The sequence below is a fragment of the Fringilla coelebs genome (genome assembly GCF_963513975.1).
Source record: "Fringilla coelebs genome assembly, chromosome: 16".
In the NCBI taxonomy this organism is placed as follows: Eukaryota; Metazoa; Chordata; class Aves; order Passeriformes; family Fringillidae; genus Fringilla; species Fringilla coelebs.
The window spans coordinates 546,080-562,939 of NC_140042.1; the positions used below are offsets into that span (position 1 = coordinate 546,080).

Consider the following 16,860-nt stretch of genomic DNA (forward strand, 5'->3'; position numbering starts at 1 on the left):
TGGCAGCGGCTTGCAAGGAGGAGAACACGGGGTGCTCACCCTGACACGAGGGCAGCCGGGGCCTTTGGTGGACCCTGTGGGGCTGAGCTGAGTGGGGCAGTGAGCTCACCTGTCCCCGGCTGGCCACGGCCCCCAGGAGCTTTCCCAGGAACCCATCACAAGCCACGGGGCCTGGCCTTACTGAAGTACCTCTGCAGAAGTTCAAGAGGAAGCACAATCCTGTGGTTAAACCTCGTACCAGGACATGCTGTTCTGGGCGCGGCGCCCAGCGCGGGGTGCCCGGGGAGAGGGGGGTCCAGGATCCTTCTGCACAGCAGGCTCCCCGAGCACAGGCTGCTCTGCTGCAGAGCTGGGGGGCAGAGCGTGCCCAGGGTCCCTCCTGCCCCTTGGCAGTGCTGGAAATGGTGGAGCCAGCTGCTGATGAGCAGCAGGACAGAGGAACCAGGGGATGATTTGCCAGCTGAGGTGCCACCAGCACAGCTGACTCTGCCCCACACAACAGAATTCTGTGATCAAAATTCACTGAATCCAGATTCAGGGCATACCTCCTTCACATGTTCACACTCTGCCCCAGCCCTTTCTCACCCAGCTGGTTCTCATTCGAAGGGAGAAGGACCAACAGCCCCCAAACCCACTGCTCTGTACAGAACCACCCCACCCAGGCAGAGCCTGAGCTCAGCGAGCCCCTGGACCCACCGGAGTGCCAACAGGGCGCATGGCAGCAAAAACATCTGTAAAGACAGAGGAATCCAGCCCTTACAAACTGTCCTAGACTTTTCCTGTCTCCTGAAAGGACCATTTCCATCTCTGGGCACTACAAACACACAAGCACAGCTTCCTTTCCCACAGGAGAGCTCTTGTAAAGGGATGGCATTTGATCCCATATCACAGCTGAGTGGGAAACAAGGACCTGACACCCTCCCCTCCTGAATCAGTGCTCACTGTATGCAGTTCCACCCTTGGTAAAGGGCCTCCAAAGGATAAAACAGTGAAAAACCAGAGCACATTTCTTAGAACACGGGAAATGCTGAGAGCAAGAACCTGGGCATCTCCTCTCACACTCTCACCAACAGGTCCCTGGGATGGGCAGCAGGTCCCAGGCTGCTCACCCTGTCCTCATGACTTCAGCCTAGGCTGGCTGCCAACCCAGTCTGACAGCAGCAGACAAGGAACAGCCCCAAAACCCTCCCCAGCAGCACTGGGGCAGGGGAAGGGTGGGAGAGGCACCGCGGGCGAGCTTCACCCTCCTGACAGCAGGGGTGAAGGGAACAGAGTGTTCTCTGCAGGACAGGGACACCTCACCATTCCAGTCACGGCTGGCTCATGGAGGTGTCTGACATCTCATAAAAGTGGGAAGTGTCTCCAGTGCTTGGCTCCAGCTCTGTCCCAGCCCAGCTCTCCCCAGCTGGACCCAGAGCAGCCCCAGCCCAGCTGAGCAAAGGGATTTGCAGCTGCAGCAGCAGTGCAGGTGCTCGAGACTCAGCAGCCAGTCCAGTGTTGGGAGCTCCCTGCATTCTGCCTCGTTGTCTCCCAGGAGAGCACACCAAGGTTAGACCAGCTGTTTTGCAAAAATCTATATAACGAGTGGTAATAAATTCTACAAGGAAGTACCACTTTCCTTAAATTCCTTACAAACTTCATGGTTTTCAGTTGAATAGTGAAATTGCACCAGGAACAACCTACAAAGCTGGTTTTATTCTCAGGGCTGAGCTTTATCAAGCCTCAGCTGAAGAGACCCTTCCTGACCTGTGTTTACAACAGCCCTGAGCAGCGGCCAGTGCCTAGAGGCAGCCCCTTCTGTGCTCCATCTACCCCATCACCTCAGATACAGTAGATTTAAATTCTCTGAAAAAGCTGCCACAAAGCATGAACTCTGCAGCACCTGGCAGAACATTTCCAGCACTCCTCAACCTACTCAGGGTCATCCAGAGGTTTTGAGATATTTGACCACAGGAGATCTTTCCTTATTTCTAAAGATGGAAGAATGGAACAAGCTTTTTCTAGACAAAGACATTTATTAAAAGTTAGTCTGAAATAAATTCCCCTAGTCCCCAGAGATCTTTTCACTGTCCTTGCAGAAATGAAAACCAGTCTGAGGAGATGAGTCCTTGAGCAGGGGCCAGTGGCAGGGAGGGCACAGCTGGCACCCCAGGCCCCTCCTGGCCGCAATGCCAGGGGCAGGGAGGGCACAGCTGGCACCCCAGGCCCCTCCTGGCCGCAATGCCAGGGGCAGGGAGGGCACAGCTGGCACCCCAGGCCCCTCCTGGCCGCAATGCCAGGGGCAGGGAGGGCACAGCTAAGCCTCCAGCCCCCTCATGGCCGCGATGCCAGCGGCCATCCGGCGGGGCAGGCTCTTGGCAGCCTGGCGAAACTCCTCGGGCTTGGCCTTCAGCAGCGTCACAATGTTCTGCAGCGCCCGCGAGGGCTGCAGGCCCAGGGCATCCATCACGTTTATCAGATAATCTGCAAAATTAAGGAAAAGTTAGTATTTAACTTGTAATAGACACGGTGAAATGAAAGGGACTCCTGTCACGGAGAGCTCCCACCCACGGGCAGCAGCCCCGTGTGGTGACAGCAGCAGTGGGTGAGCTGAGCTGTGCCCAGGAGCTCACCGATGTCCGTGGCCAGCTGCTTGGTGGAGTGAGGTGTGAGCTGTGGGATCTGCAGGATGACCTCGCAGTAGGTCTGCATGGTGGCCCTGGCGATGGAGCCCAGCCAGTAGTCAGCCACGTTGTCCAGCTCGGGCAGCTCATCTCCTGCACACACAGTCCTGTTAGCCAGCACACCCCACCCGCCCTGGCTTTGTACAGCACACAAGCCTAACTGGTTAACAACATCTGAACGGCTAATTAATAACTGGTTAATAACATCTGAACTGCTCCTTCCACAGGACATCCAGGTAGTCAGAGTTTATCAGCTGGTTCTGGAGTAATCTAAGCAGTCATGTACTCTCTCTGTGTTTTACACCACAGACACGAGCTCCAGACCCAAAACACTCCCTGGATTACCCTCCAGGTAAGTCACTTCTAAAGGGCTGATGGGTGACCAGCAGGGATGGGGCACTGCCCAGCACCTCCTACAGGATCCTCTTCCAAGAGCAGTTTACAAACCACAGCAGTGACAAGGATTCACAAGAGCTTTTCTCCAGCCCTAAAAGCAGTCTGTGTTCATTAGTGTTTTGAAAATTATCGAGGCATTACAACATGTAAATGCTCCAAGGTGACATAATAGGAATGCAAAAGCCTGAACTAAAAAGTGTATTTTTGGAAGGTTCCAGGAAGACTGTAAATACCAAGCTCTATGCTTTCTTCACTGTCTGTCAAAATAATAACACCACAAAGAGACTGAGCCCAGCATACCAGGTACACTGCCAACCTGCAGGGAAAGGCATTAGGTGGCCACTGCTGTTACCTGCAGCAGGATTAGTGACACAGCAGGCAGGGCCAGCCCCCTGGAGCAGGAACAGGAGCCAAAACCCAACAGAACTCTTCAGACACCAAACCACCATTTTAATGAACACCAAACTCACACAGGCCAAGCCAAAGCTTCCAGTTTGAATGAAACAAAAACAAGTTTTACTCATTATTTAGAGGCTCTTCTTGGGTTTTACCAAAGGATTCTTGGAAGAAACAGCATGATAGGAAAGGGATCTCCAATGCTTTTGTCACTGTATCACATCCCGCCCGTGTGATGGCAGGATGGGAAAGCTTTCCCCAGACACCAAGCCTTTGGTCTCACCCTACCTTGCTCTGGGGGGTATGGCAGTTTTCCAGCATGCAATGCCAGTTCCAAAGCAGAATCCTCTTGAGTGACAAACGGCTCAAGGTGCAGAGGAAGAGACATAATGTATTGCCCAATCTAGAATAAAAGCACCAAAAGCTGAGTCACTGAACAAATGCAAGGCAAGTCCTCTGCTACACAAAAGGTCACCTGCAGTAAATACACCTGAAAGCAGAGAGCTGAGCCTGACAGCCACTCACTCACCTACAAATTGGCTCTCGTGCATCATTACACTTGGTACAAGAAACAGTTTTTCACAAGGTCAGAGAAGCAGTCACTGAAACACTCATGGTAAGAAAGACCTGTACACAGAACTGCTACTCCAAGCAAATCTTTGCTCTCTGGTGTGTTCCCAGCAATTTGTTTTCTAGAGCAGAAAGACAGCTGAGTTCTCTTACATTGCTGATATATTCCAGAGGGGTCAGGCTGAAGTTTGGCAAGTCATCTGTCAGGGTCTCACCAAGGCCACCAGAACTCCAGCCCTGTAAGGCAGAAAGTGCAGGATGAGTGGATGACCTCCCAGAGAACGAAGCCTGTCAGCATTTTAGAAAGGGTGACCCAACAGCATGAACTGCGACTACCCAAGGGATTCTAGGAGGCAGAAACAGACGGTGGGAAAACCGTTCACCACGTTATCCCTCAGGCCCAAAACACCCACTCTTTTTCTGCCCAACTCCCCGTGGGAAACATGCTCACACGGGTCAGAAAAGCAGCACCTCAAACAAACAGCAGAGCCTTCAAACACCTGTGCTGCAAAGGCTGTGGGTGAGGGAAGGGAAACGGTTCCGCTGCCTGCAGCACCAGAGAGAACTGTTCAGAGCAGGAGACAGCGATGCAGGGCTGACCCAGGGGATCCCCCGCACCCCCTGCCTGCCGAGCTCAGCCCCAGCGCCCACCTCCATCCTGGGGAGCAGCAGCAGCTGCTGCTTGATGCGCAGGAACACCGAGTCGAAGGCCAGCTGGTGGGACAGCTGGTTCAGGCGCGCCAGGGCCGCTCGCGACGGCGACAGCAGCGTCGGGTTACTGGTGCCCTTCTCCTGACACACACAGAGAAACGGTCACACACAGCCACTGCAGCGGGCTGTGCTAACAGACAGGGCTTTGGGAGGCCATCCCTGTGCAGCAGAGCCTTCCTCTGTGATGGCACAGCCTGCTTCTTCTGGAATGACCTATTCCAAGCAGTTATTTAGGACAGAAACTGCCACTGCTCCCTGAACTGCAGGACAAGGAGTCAGCATCACAGTCCAGCTCCCCAGGCTCTGGCTCATGCTGGATATTGAGAAACTTGCAGAGAAGGTGGCAAAACTGCCTTTTACTCAAAGAGCACAACTGATACCCTGCATGGAATTAAGCTCTACCTGAAGAGTACCTGTGGAACTGGACAGTTCAGTCAAGGTTTAAAGTCAGACACATGACACTGAAGGTGGAACCACAAAAGTTGCAGGTAAACCAAGTGCAGAAGAAATCAAAACATTTTGAGGAAATAAAACTGATAACCTTGAATTCACTACTCCGTGTGACCAATGATGGCAAACATAACTTAGATCCACGAGAAGATAACTAAAGCCATTCTACCCTGTTCACAGACCCATGCATGAATGATCCTGCAGAATTCTGTTTCAGACTGGACAGGGCAGCAGAGCCTAAGTGGCAGAGAAAGCCTCAGAAGGTGGTGTTTGGGATCCAGAATTTGAGATGGCTCCAACACAACCTTCCCAAAGCCCAGTGTGATAAAATCTCCCTCACCTGAGCTGGTAAGGGCTTGTTCACAAAACAGAGCCAGGATCTGGGGAGAGATGGAATTAGTCCAGACTCCCTGGGTTTGGACATTTCATCTCTCTGCATATCAGTGTCTCTGCAGAACACAGCCCATGGAAAGGCTGCAGCTCAGCATGAAAAGCCACTGGAGGGGGAATCCAGGTGTCATCTACCCACTATGGGCCCCAGAGCTGGAATAGAGGCAGGCTCCCCAGGCACCAGGGCTACCTTCAGAGTGTAAAGTGTTTCCATAAGGCTGGCATACTCGGATGGATTCTCCTTCAAGAGATAATTGTATTCCTGCCAGGGATTTTTTATGGAGCTCTTCTTTTCTGCAGAACTGGTGTCCTGAAAGCCAGAAAAACTGCAAGGGCTGTAGGAGTCTGAGAGATACTTCCCAGCAGTGGACAAAATCCTGAAAACAAGTACACAAAAGTCAGCAGCAGATCCCTCTGGACTCAGCAGTCCTGTCCTGATGCTGGCCCAAGGACTAGCACTGCCCTTGAGTCACCTCAAGGGAGAGCATTCAGTGGCAGAGACCTGCAGCCAGTCCTGTCACCCACTGTGCAGCTCACCAGCGGCAGAAGTGCAGGGATAACAGGGGTTTGTGCCCTGGGAGGGCAGAGGGGCCCTGCTGAGCACTGCAGCCTGGGCTCTGCTCCAGTCACACCGGGCACTTCAGGAAACCACAGCCTGGGCAGTGCACTGCTCACAACAAGGAGCAGCAAGATCCACGTGCTGCCTGTGCCTTCGCTCCTCAGGTTACAGGGAGCCCATCAGGTAAGGCACACCCACACATTTCAGCACGTGATTCATGCCCCATGTCACAGGGATCTTGCCAATTTGATCTGGTGGAAAATTCCTTCTGACCCCCATCTGGCAGCCCACTGGTGGCCAGCCAGGAATCCAAGGAAAAGGATTCTTGGGACTGCCTCAAGGAGCATGACAGGGCAGAACAGTCTATGCCCCATCCAGAGATGTCAAAGCATGGGGCAGGGGAATCAGTGGTGCCTTTCCCTCCATGGTCTATGCAACCAAAGCACAGACCACGGGTGTTTTTCTTCTTCCAACTTGGTTCCTGCATTGGCAGCTCTGAATTAAGGTCACCAGTGCTCACCTGTTGGCCAGCTGCTGCTCAAAGTCTCCACACTGATGAAGGAGTTCACCACAAATAGAAATTATCCTGGGAAAGAACAAGACAAAAACACACTGTGAGATCTGAGGCAGATAATGCCAGACCCCCTCAGAAAACCCATCTCAGACTCAAGTAATTATGAAAAGCCATAACCAAACCACAGCCCACACATCAGACAAGAGTCAATCTGGTGATTAACTCTGCATCCACTTGGTAACACGGATTTTTTTTGCCCAATGCTACTTCTTGTCATCGTGGGGAAGGCCAGCTCAGTGTCACTGGGAAAAATTCTAAGAGCTGCTAATATTGCAAGTGACATGAGATGCAGCCTTGCTCCAGGCAGGCTGGGGAGCCCCACAGCCCTCCCCGTGCCAGGAGCAACCTGAAACCCATGACTGACACTGGTGCTCCCAGCAGCAGAGTGAGCTCAGCCCTGTGCTCTGCACTGAGAACTTGTGTAAACTGACCCCACGTAGTTCCCTTTCAGCTTTGATGCAAAAATCAGCTCTGAGCCAGACAAACAAACCCAAACCCTTTACCGGACAGAGTTTTGGAACGCAGTCCAGTCCTCCTGGAACGGGGAATCTGCCAGGACATCATCCAGCTTACATTTCTTTCGTATAGACTGCAGTGTGTTTGTGAAGTCAGATGTGTACCTGCAGTGAGAAAGGGAGCAGAGAGAAGCACCAGCATAAGAGAACAGGCTGGAGAGTAGCACGAAGACATGTCCTGTGATTTGCTCAGTCAGTCCTCTGCAAGGCTCAGAAAGAACCAGAAACACTAAAAGGAGTGCAGAGGAGACACTCTGACTCCACTCCAAACAGGTGGATGTGAAGAACTGATCAGCCACAGCCCTCTCCAGCCCAGACCAGAAGACAGGGAGCATGAAAGATGCTGTGTGGCTGCCTCAATTTTCTGCCTGTGGATTACCAGGAGCTCTCCCTGCCCATGAGAAGGAAGGAGTAAGATATTTTAGTTACCACTACACTGGCCATCTCCTAGGAAAGACCAGGAAAACTTCATAGGGCTCCTGGACTCCAACATCACTTGGCCCTTACTCCAGGAACATGGTGACAACAATCTCATGAATTTGTTTTCTCAGCTACTCCCCAGATGAGAACACGGATAAAGAGAAGAACATTCTGTTTTCCACCCACCCCCATTTTCTTTTTAATAATGCCCATAAGCTGCAGGCAGGTACATTGCTCTCTAATTGCCTATAAAGAAGGTGAGATCAGAGACTTGTGCTTTCCTCTTCCCCCTTCCCAAAGGGCAGCAATACCTCATTCATACCTTGTGAGCAGCTCTTTCAGTATCGCGAAAGAATAAGGAGTAAATCAGTATAGGAATAGGAAAGTGATACTTTAAGACAAGAACTAAGATTGAACTTCACTCTGTGGGGTATCTCAGAGTTACAGGCAGATCCTGAATGTGAGGCCACTTGTCCCAGTGACTGTGTATTCACAGAATCAATAAAGCAGGAAAAGACCTTCAAGACGATCAAGTTCAACCTCCAGACTTATTTCCCCACTGAGATCTACTTTCATCAGCCTAATTTGCCTTATTTTGTTTTGGGAAACATTTTCTCCTTCAAAAGTATTTATTAAAAATGAAAACTCTCCCCAACCAGAATTGGAAACAGCTGGCAAGCTTTTGATTTAACCATAAAATCTTCCATTTTTCCTCTAGAAAACAGCCTGTGCTCGAATGAAGCAGCAAGGGGGGCACTGATGACTCAGTAGTCAGAGACACTTTCTGCTCTTAGCCATTTTCCATAAACTACCAAGTCCTTGGCCACAAAACTGCAGGCTCAGGATGAATGGAGCAGTAGCTAAAGGCACCTTACTTGGAGAAGAGGGCCTTGAGGGCCTTGAGCAGCCCACACACCCCCAGGCCATCCGTGAGCTTGACGCAGCTGTCGATGGCTCCGGCCGCCAGCGTGAAGAGTTTGCTGACCGAGTGGTTCAGCTCCTGGACACAATCAATCACTTCCCAGTGCTCCTAAATAACAACAGGGACAACAAAGCTGAGCCTGGCTCTTCTTGCAGGCGGCAGAGAAAACACACCTTGTGTGACACAGTGCTCTCTGGTATCCTCCTTCCCTGTGAAACTCCCGAGGCAGAACCACGCTGGTGCTCCCACCCTCCTGCCCACGGACTGCAACAGCCAGGCTGACAAAGCCTGAGCTCCCCAGGCCCTCAAGGAAAAACAGCTCTGCCAACAGCAGAATCTTCTGCAAACGAAAGGAAATATAACCAAAAAGGAGAGGGGCAAAGAGAGCAGTAACTGGGACAAAGACCCCTGTGTTTAGTGGAAGCTTCAGCCTCTCCCAGGACAGCTGAGCAAAGGCTGGTACATTACCAAGGGCACTGCACTGATCTGGATGAGGAGGTTCTCTTCTTCCAGGTCTCCATACTCGAGTTGATAGGGCTTGTAGGGAGCATACACCACTTCCACGAGCTCCATCACTTTCACCAGGTTCTGCTCCTCTACAAAGAATCACACGTTTAGTCCACAAAGAGATGAATATGCTACTAAAAGCCTCATTTCAAGCTACTAAAGCATGCTGCCTGCACAGGCTTGGAATGCTGCCCAACAGCTTCAATCTCAACTACACAGATTGTTTTTTTTTATTTTTTTAGAAACAAGATTATTATCTCTACCTGCTTCCTAAAACCAAGATGTTCTACCTCAACAAGTGTCTCAAGAAAATTAGCACTCACTGACCCAAAACAGCCTGGGTGACAAAAATCTATCAAACACTCCAACCTACAGCAGAAGAATTGAAACCATCTGAGAAGTGAAACACATTACACCCACGGCGTCAAACAGGGGCAATCCTCATTTTTCAGAAAGCCTAGTTCACACTTAAAATAATTGACACTAATTCAATTCATTCAGCACTACAGTGCCAGTGCTCATCACCCAGAGCTGAACGTGAAGCACAAACTCAGCCTCTCAGCGCCGTGCCTGAGCAGGGAGCTGCCAACCCAAACACAAAGCAGGGCTGAATGATTATTGCCCAAATCAGAACTGGACACCAGCTGCTCTCACAAAGCTCTGCCAAACTGCAGCAAACCAAAATTGCTTTGAATCCTGGCTATCAGAAAAGACTTTCACAGCCTGAGGACAGAAAAGCAACGGAGCAGTCTGTCCAAAGCCAGCACTGCCTCTGTGCTTGGACACTTCAGACACCAGACTGAACAGCAGCCCAAGCACCAGTCTGACCTCACAGCAGATCCTGCCTGGAGCAGGAGACTGGACCAGATCATCTTCCAAGGTCTCTTCCAAACTGAATTATCCTGTGAATCACAGCTGAGCCCTCCCCTCACACACACACACAGGAACTGGTTTGAGTCTCCTCAGCTGAGTCACCTGGCCTTTCCATTCTTGAGATATTTCTTTTCTCCAACGTCTTACCCTACGCTAAAAGAGATAGAAATAGAGGCTTTGGGTGTTGTTTTAAACACACTCAGACAACAGTTCAACAGCAGCCTTCCTATTCCATCATCTTCTACAACCTGGCATTATTTTTCCAAGTCCTTTTTACTAATTTCTATAATGAACCACAAATTAAGCTAGAAAATGACTGATGTGTATGCAACCAGCCTGACAACAGACACAGTCACACTCCCTGACATTGCCCAGCAATCATAATTTACAGGATCAAGAAAGAATCTGGGTTTAAACAGCTCAAGACAATGTTATGAGGAACCAAACACAGGAAGCACAGCACCAGAAATGCTCCATTAGCCTTAATTTTGGATTTTCCCCCAGCCAGTCTTTGAAGCGGCCCCACCAAATTCATAAGGGTCTATAAATAGCCAACAGCTCCAGTCAGGTGTAAACTTGTGCAAACAGCACCTCACTGCTCTGTGGTTAGCAGGAATCACTCAGCAATCATGACCAAAAAGACAAATGTCCCAGGGAGGGGAAACCACAGGGCACATTTGGAAACAAACACTGAAGATGCTGCTGGGAAAAAACTACCAACAGTTCAGAAAAAACACTGGGCATTGTCACTTGATTAAACCCTAAGCCAGCAGCAACAGAAAAACTACAAAAACAAATACAAGCATCCAATGGATGCAGCCTTCAAGCAGGTTTTCTCTTGTTTAGTGAGATGTGATAACTCCAGGAAACTCCTCAACTTTTCTGCTTTGTCATCTCTCACAATGGGTCTCGCTGCCTCCCTGGAGACATTTCCTTGTCTGGGAGACAGAAGAAACAGTAAAGCTTGTAAAAGGAGAAGTGCTAAATGCTATTTACCCTGCAGAGCCAGCTCAGGACAGGGCAGCTTCAGGAAACTCAGTGTTGTGTCAACAGTTCAGGTGTAAGATACACACACACAACCACAAAGGTGCAAGTGCCGTGGAACTGGGCACTGCTTAGAAGAGATAATCCCTCCCTCCACCTAAAACTAAACAAAATCCCACAATGGGACTTTACAAAGGGGACAGCACAGAATGACAGAACCCAGAGCCAGAGCCTTACTGAGGTTTGGCAGCATGGCCACCTCCAGCCCCTTGGCAAAGTGGACGGTGGCATCGTGCAGCTCCAGCAGCTGGGTCAGCTTGCTCTCCTGGCCCGTCCTCTCCATGGCAGTGCTGAGACACGCGGGGATGGAAGGCACCAGGGCTCCCAGGGTTTGAATCAACAGCACAGTCACAACTTCATGGGGGTTCTTGAAAACCTGCAGCAGCAGAACAGCTACTGGCAAAGCACATTACCTGAGAGGAACACACAGCAGAGACAGCAGCAGGCAGCTTCCAAAGCTGGAGCACCCCGCAAGGGGTGAAGAACCCAGAGGTGCTCAGCTCGGGCTGCAAGAGCCACGCTGACCTACACACAGGACAGCCTGACTGCAAGTCTAGGGCAGCACCTGGAGTACAGCCACCAATAAACTGGAGGACAGGCACAGGCCAAAAACTGAATACAGAACACAGGCACTACAGTGATTCAAAAAACACCTGGCAGAAGAGGGCATTTGAAACAGAGCACTCAAGCTTACACAGGTGTGTTGGGAAACAACATGAATCGGTAAAATATGAAGAAATAGGACTATATCAGCCAAATTACTGGTCAGATAGGCAGAAGTCAGTAGTGGAAAGGCTAGAAAGTCTGTTATCAGCTGAGAATCAGCCACTCCACTAGCATAAAACCTTTTACAGCCTTCATTGTGACTTTTTCATCAGCTCTTCTGCTCATTTGCTTTGAAAGCTGGACTGACCATCAGAAAGGTCCCAGAGGTTTTCAGAAAGCAGAAGCAACACAGGAGATTGAGTGACATGAGCCGTGCCCCAGTGTTGTTTCTCACAATCCCCAGTTCAAAGAATATCTGCTAAAATGTAACCTGACATCCGACCTGTAAGTCACATCGAATCACTAGGCAGAAAAAATACATTTCAAGGAAACACTGAGCTCCTCTGCAGCACAGGCCTTGCACTGACACTGGCTTTGTTACATGAAGATAAGAATCTCTTACCCTTCATGGATGAAAAATTCTTCAACAATATGAACTTATTTCTTCATTTCACCAAAGGACAAAAACTTTTTTTGATCCTACATTATTTTTGGCAGGGAAAACAAGCACACAGACTCAAAGGGGTGACAGCAGAAGCCCCCAGATATCCTACACAGAGCAACATGCATCAGTCCAGCGTGACCTTGAGGGCTTCCTCCAGGCCAAGTGATAAAGCAATTCAGGCATTTCAAACGTCTTGCAACAGAACGCATTTACAACACCAACAAATTAGTTTTAACTTAAGATACAGATGAAAGTGATAGAGCACCTTTAAAGTCAATAACAGGGCAACCTTGCTGCTGGTGGAAGAGCAGAGCTCAAACCCTGCCTGCAGGGGCTGGACCAGGAGCAGTAAGGGGGCTGCAAATCCCAACCCGCACCAGTCAGGCCCAGAGCGTGGCTCAGGGTGACAGCCAGGAGCCCTTCAAGGCTGGGTGAGAATTCAGAGGGTGCCCAGCCCTGTCCCCTCCCAGCAGCAGAGCCTGTCACTGCACCTGTGCTGCCCACTGGAGCTGGGTGTGCCAGGTGCCCAGGAGGGTGTCGTACAGCTCGCTCAGCTGGCGATCCAAGCTCAAGTCGCTCTGGCAGAGCTCCTGCCACACGGCCACCAGCTGCACCTGATGGGAACAGAACCATCGAGAAGAAAAGCTGACAGGCCACGGGCCCTGCTTTCGTTATGCCAAACCCAGCACTCCCCATGCACAGCACTTCTGCCAAAACACGAGGCTCCCCTTGTGCCCCTCTCCCCGCTTCAGCATAACATATAATTCAGCACCACAGAAGGAAAAGACTTTCAGCTTCTTAGTGATTCAAAGATTTAATTAACATTGGTATTTTACTCATAAAGTGAGATTGCAACTGATACCCCCACATAATAGTTGAAATACTTGGCAAGCCCCAGCCTTGAACTTAATCCTCAAAAGTCACAGTCATGTGAGAAATTTGAAGCTCAGGTTATGGCTACAGAACTGTCTGGAATTCCAACTTTTAATCTTACCTGAAAAGAGTTTACAGAAGTCAGCAGCTGGCAAGTTGCAGTAATAAAGTTACTGCTGACATGGCCACATCCACAGCAAAGCAAAGCAAAACCGTGAGGCACAGAGAAATCAAGCAGAACACACACAGCCTGTGTCTGCTCAGGAAGGGACAAGCACCCGAGTGGAGAATTGCTCCTGCAACACGGGGAGTAACCAAAGCTGGTCGGAGCCAGCAAGAGAAGGCACAGAAGGAAACACAGAGAGGAAGAGGTGCCATCCCCCAGCACAGCACAGCTGAGATCCGTGGGGCAGCAGCTCCCTCTGCAGTCAGAGCCCAGCAAGAACTGACTGCTATTCCTGAAGTGCTCCCAAAACGCTTACCTTGTGACACTTGTAATAATAAGCAAGAAGCTGGGGCATCCGATCAATTTCAGTGAAGACTTTAACGAACATTTTTGCCTGATCTAAACAAAACAAAATAACAGGCATCAGGATCAGCCTCAAAGTTGAGGGTGAGACATCAGTCTGAGCAAGAACTCCTCTTCTAAGGGTGCAAGCACAATGGTCTACACAGAAACTTCATCTTCGTTTGCTTACCTTCTCAAACAGGAGCAGAACTGCCTGAAACCCACCCTCAAACAAGATCAGACAGCAGACACAAGGAATTCATTTAACTTCCAAACCAGCACATAGTGCTAACACATCCAGTATTAAAGCCAGAGCATTTCCTAGAAGGAAATAATTAGTTTCTAGAAACAAGCCAGCACTTATAAACCTAAAGCATACCCGACAAAGGCCTCAGCTTTGCTTTCACCTGTCCTTAAACTGACACCTGCGCCTCAGACTGACTCATGGCACAGCTGCTCCTGCACACAGCTTAGAAACACAGGTTCCTCAAAAGTCTGGTTTGCACCCCTTAGCCCCAGATCCCTGCAGGACCTCGAGGTGCACAGAGATGAGTGTCAACAACCAGAACAACTACTTTTCAGAAGCACTGACAGCAGCACAGGGAAAGGACAGCACAAAGAACTGTCCAAAAAGACCAATTTCTAAGGAGAATTTGCAAAGCTGCTTTTACAAAGTACTAGGAAGTCAGAACACTTCCAAACAAACTTCCTTCCTGATTACACCAATAACACCATGATAACAGAAAGCCAAGGCCCTTCTGCTTATTTGAGCAGTACTCCATCTCACACATCCACATGACCATTAAATCCTGTAATCTTCTTGTTTCCTGCAGTGGCCACAGGTACTCCACACCACAGGAAAATCAAAGCAGCACTGGCCTGCAGGCAGCTGCAGAGCCCAAAACATTCCAGGGCATCTGCTCCACCACGAGAAGCTCAGGAGCCAGTGCCAGGAGCCTTCAGGACACCAACTCTCCCCCCAAACTGTTTTAAAGAGAAGAAACCCAGTGCTGACAGTAAATGACACCAGGAGCTACTGACCTACAGACTGGGAGTTAAAAGCAGCAACAATCTGGGGGCTGGCCATGGCCTCCAGGCGGTTCTTCAGCGCCTCCAGGTGCACACACTTCTCTGAGTAATCCGGCGTGTCCACCAGCATGGCCAGGCTGCTCTGCATGCTCGTCAGCTTGGCTGAGATCAGGGACACGTCCTGCCAGCAGGAAAGGCAGCCTGTTACCAAGGGCAACCTCAGACAGCACCAGCACCAGCACCAGGGATGTGTTTCACAGCTGCCTCAAAACCCGGCTTTAAAACGCAGCTCCTTGAGAAGCTGGAGGCACAAATACCAAATAATTCAGTATTTACCTGTGTTTTAAGAGTCTCTTCAATATCTGCACTTAGTGTGCTCCATTTGTCTGCCTCCTGAAGTGACTCGGCAGCCAGCTGCATCCTGGACTTCACACGGTCAATCTCTACCAGGACCTGAGGAAAAAACAACACCATGTTCCCCCTGAAACAAAAAATGGCTCACACGTGCTCAGGAGTTATCTTCTGCTTAAATTTTAAAAACAAAAAGGTGTGAAAAGACTTTATTACTACAAGAAGATAAAATGGTTTGAAGTTGCTAGAGAGACGTAAAATCATCTTTCAAAGTCAAATAACAGGTTAGTTTGAATTCTGGTCTTCTCTTAGTACCCACTTTGCCTGAAAATGCTCTGCACCCCAGGCAGCAACCAGTGTCCCCAGCCAGGTACCAGCAGCTCTGAACCGACACTTGAGCAGCTGTTCCTCAGGACATGCAGACTGCACAGCTCTGTGTCACACCCACCTTTCCACTACTGCTGTCCAAAAAAGTGGTTTCGCCTATCTTAAGCTCACAACATTATTTCATGTGAGTAACTCTGTAACTTTTAGAATTTCACAAGTTGCAGATAAACGCTAAGAACTGACCTGCATGGACTGAGCTGTGTCTTCTTCAAACTTCTTTATATCCTCTTTAACAAGGATCATCTGCTCCTTCAGGAATGTTGCCTCCTGTTTCAAGACTTCCACTTCCCGGAGGACTCTGGGCATGTTCTGGAGAGCCTGATGGCTTGTTTCTGCAGGAACACAGAGCAGCAGTCAGTGAGAAGGGGTGGCAGCCCTTGCAGGAACAGGTAGTCTTTCAATAATCTTAGCAAATCTTTAGCACTTGAAAAAACTCAACACTTAAAAAACAAAGCAAAACATCAAGCAACAAATCTTCAGCTGTAGCTTTAAACTTTAAGTATGTATTTTATCATGGGATCATTTAGGTTTAAAAAAGCCCTCTGAGACCATCAAGTCCAGTTGTTCCCAATATTCCAGTCCTGTTCCCCCAGCACTGCCAAGGCCACTGCTAACTCATGTCCCCAAGTGCCACATGCACACGGCTTTTTAACCTTCCAGGGACTCCAACACTACCCTGGGCAGCCAGTGCCAGGGCTGGGCAACCCTTCTGGAGAAGATATTTACCCCGTTATCCCATCCGTTATCCCTGTTATCCCATCTAACGCGGTGCTGGCAGCAGCTGCCTCCCAGCATTTAACGCAGGTGTGTGGGTGAGCAGCTACGAGAGCCGAGATGGGTGCGAGGATGCCCAATCTGGGCAAGGCCGGCCGGGGTGACCCGCACAGGTGTGCCCGTGTGCCCCGGGAGGATGCAGGGCGGGGGACACGCGGGAGCCGGGCGGAGCCGAGCCGGGCCCGCCGAACCGGGCGCGCACCTTCCACGGCGTTGTTGACCTCCTGGATGAAGAGCTGCAGCTTCATCACCAGCGTGGCGGCGTGCGCGTCCACCTTGCCCGGGGCCTCCTGCTGCACGGCGCGGAACGCCGCGTTCACCCAGCCCTTCACCTCGAACTCGTCCGACAGGAACCGCGAGAAGTCCATGGCGGGGACACCGGGGGAACACCGGGGGAACAGCCCCGGCGCCTGCGGCCCGGCCCCGCCGCGCACCCGGAAAGGCGGGGCGGTCCCGGGGCGGTCCCGGGGCGGTCCCGGGGCGGTCCCGGGGCGGTCCCGGGGCGGTCCCGGGGCGGTCCCGGGGCGGTCCCGGGGCGGTGTCCGGCCGGCAGCTGACTCCCCGCGGCCCCGGCCCTCTGGCCTGCCCTGCTCCCTCCCAGCGCTGCCGGTACCGGGTCCAGCCGCAGCCCCGGCCCTGCTCCCTCCCAGCGCTGCCGGTACCGGGCCCAGCCGCAGTCCCGGCCCTGCTCCCTCCCAGCGCTGCCGGTACCGGGCCCACCGCCCTCCGGCTCCCGCT

The 16,860-nt window shown here is 51.0% G+C and overlaps 1 protein-coding gene across 1 annotated transcript; it reads right to left on the reverse strand.

The window, feature by feature from the left end:
* Positions 1–2,033: 2,033 nt before the first annotated feature.
* Positions 2,034–16,565, reverse strand: COG7 (component of oligomeric golgi complex 7). The gene is made up of 17 exons (XM_084216289.1): positions 16,325–16,565; positions 15,532–15,680; positions 14,947–15,063; positions 14,623–14,791; positions 13,556–13,638; positions 12,692–12,814; positions 11,168–11,366; positions 9,035–9,162; positions 8,520–8,674; positions 7,213–7,329; positions 6,656–6,721; positions 5,767–5,953; positions 4,677–4,817; positions 4,179–4,262; positions 3,744–3,858; positions 2,613–2,756; positions 2,034–2,463 (listed from the first exon to the last, which is right to left on the reverse strand). The coding sequence occupies exons 1-17, from the start codon at positions 16,488–16,490 to the stop codon at positions 2,297–2,299; spliced, it is 2,310 nt and encodes a 769-aa protein (XP_084072415.1). The 5' UTR covers positions 16,491–16,565; the 3' UTR covers positions 2,034–2,296.
* Between the last annotated feature and the right edge of the window lie 295 nt (positions 16,566–16,860).

Excerpts from the sequence above, each read along its gene's own strand:
- COG7 (XM_084216289.1), bottom strand. The coding sequence starts at position 16,490 with ATGGACTTCTCGCGGTTCCTGTCGGACGAGTTCGAGGTGAAGGGCTGG. Across the intron at positions 11,367-12,691 it reads AGCTCCAGTGGGCAGCACAG|GTTTTCAAGAACCCCCATGA; the intron begins GTGCAGTGACAG and ends CTGCTGCTGCAG. Across the intron at positions 8,675-9,034 it reads AGATCAGTGCAGTGCCCTTG|GAGCACTGGGAAGTGATTGA; the intron begins GTAATGTACCAG and ends GTTGTTATTTAG.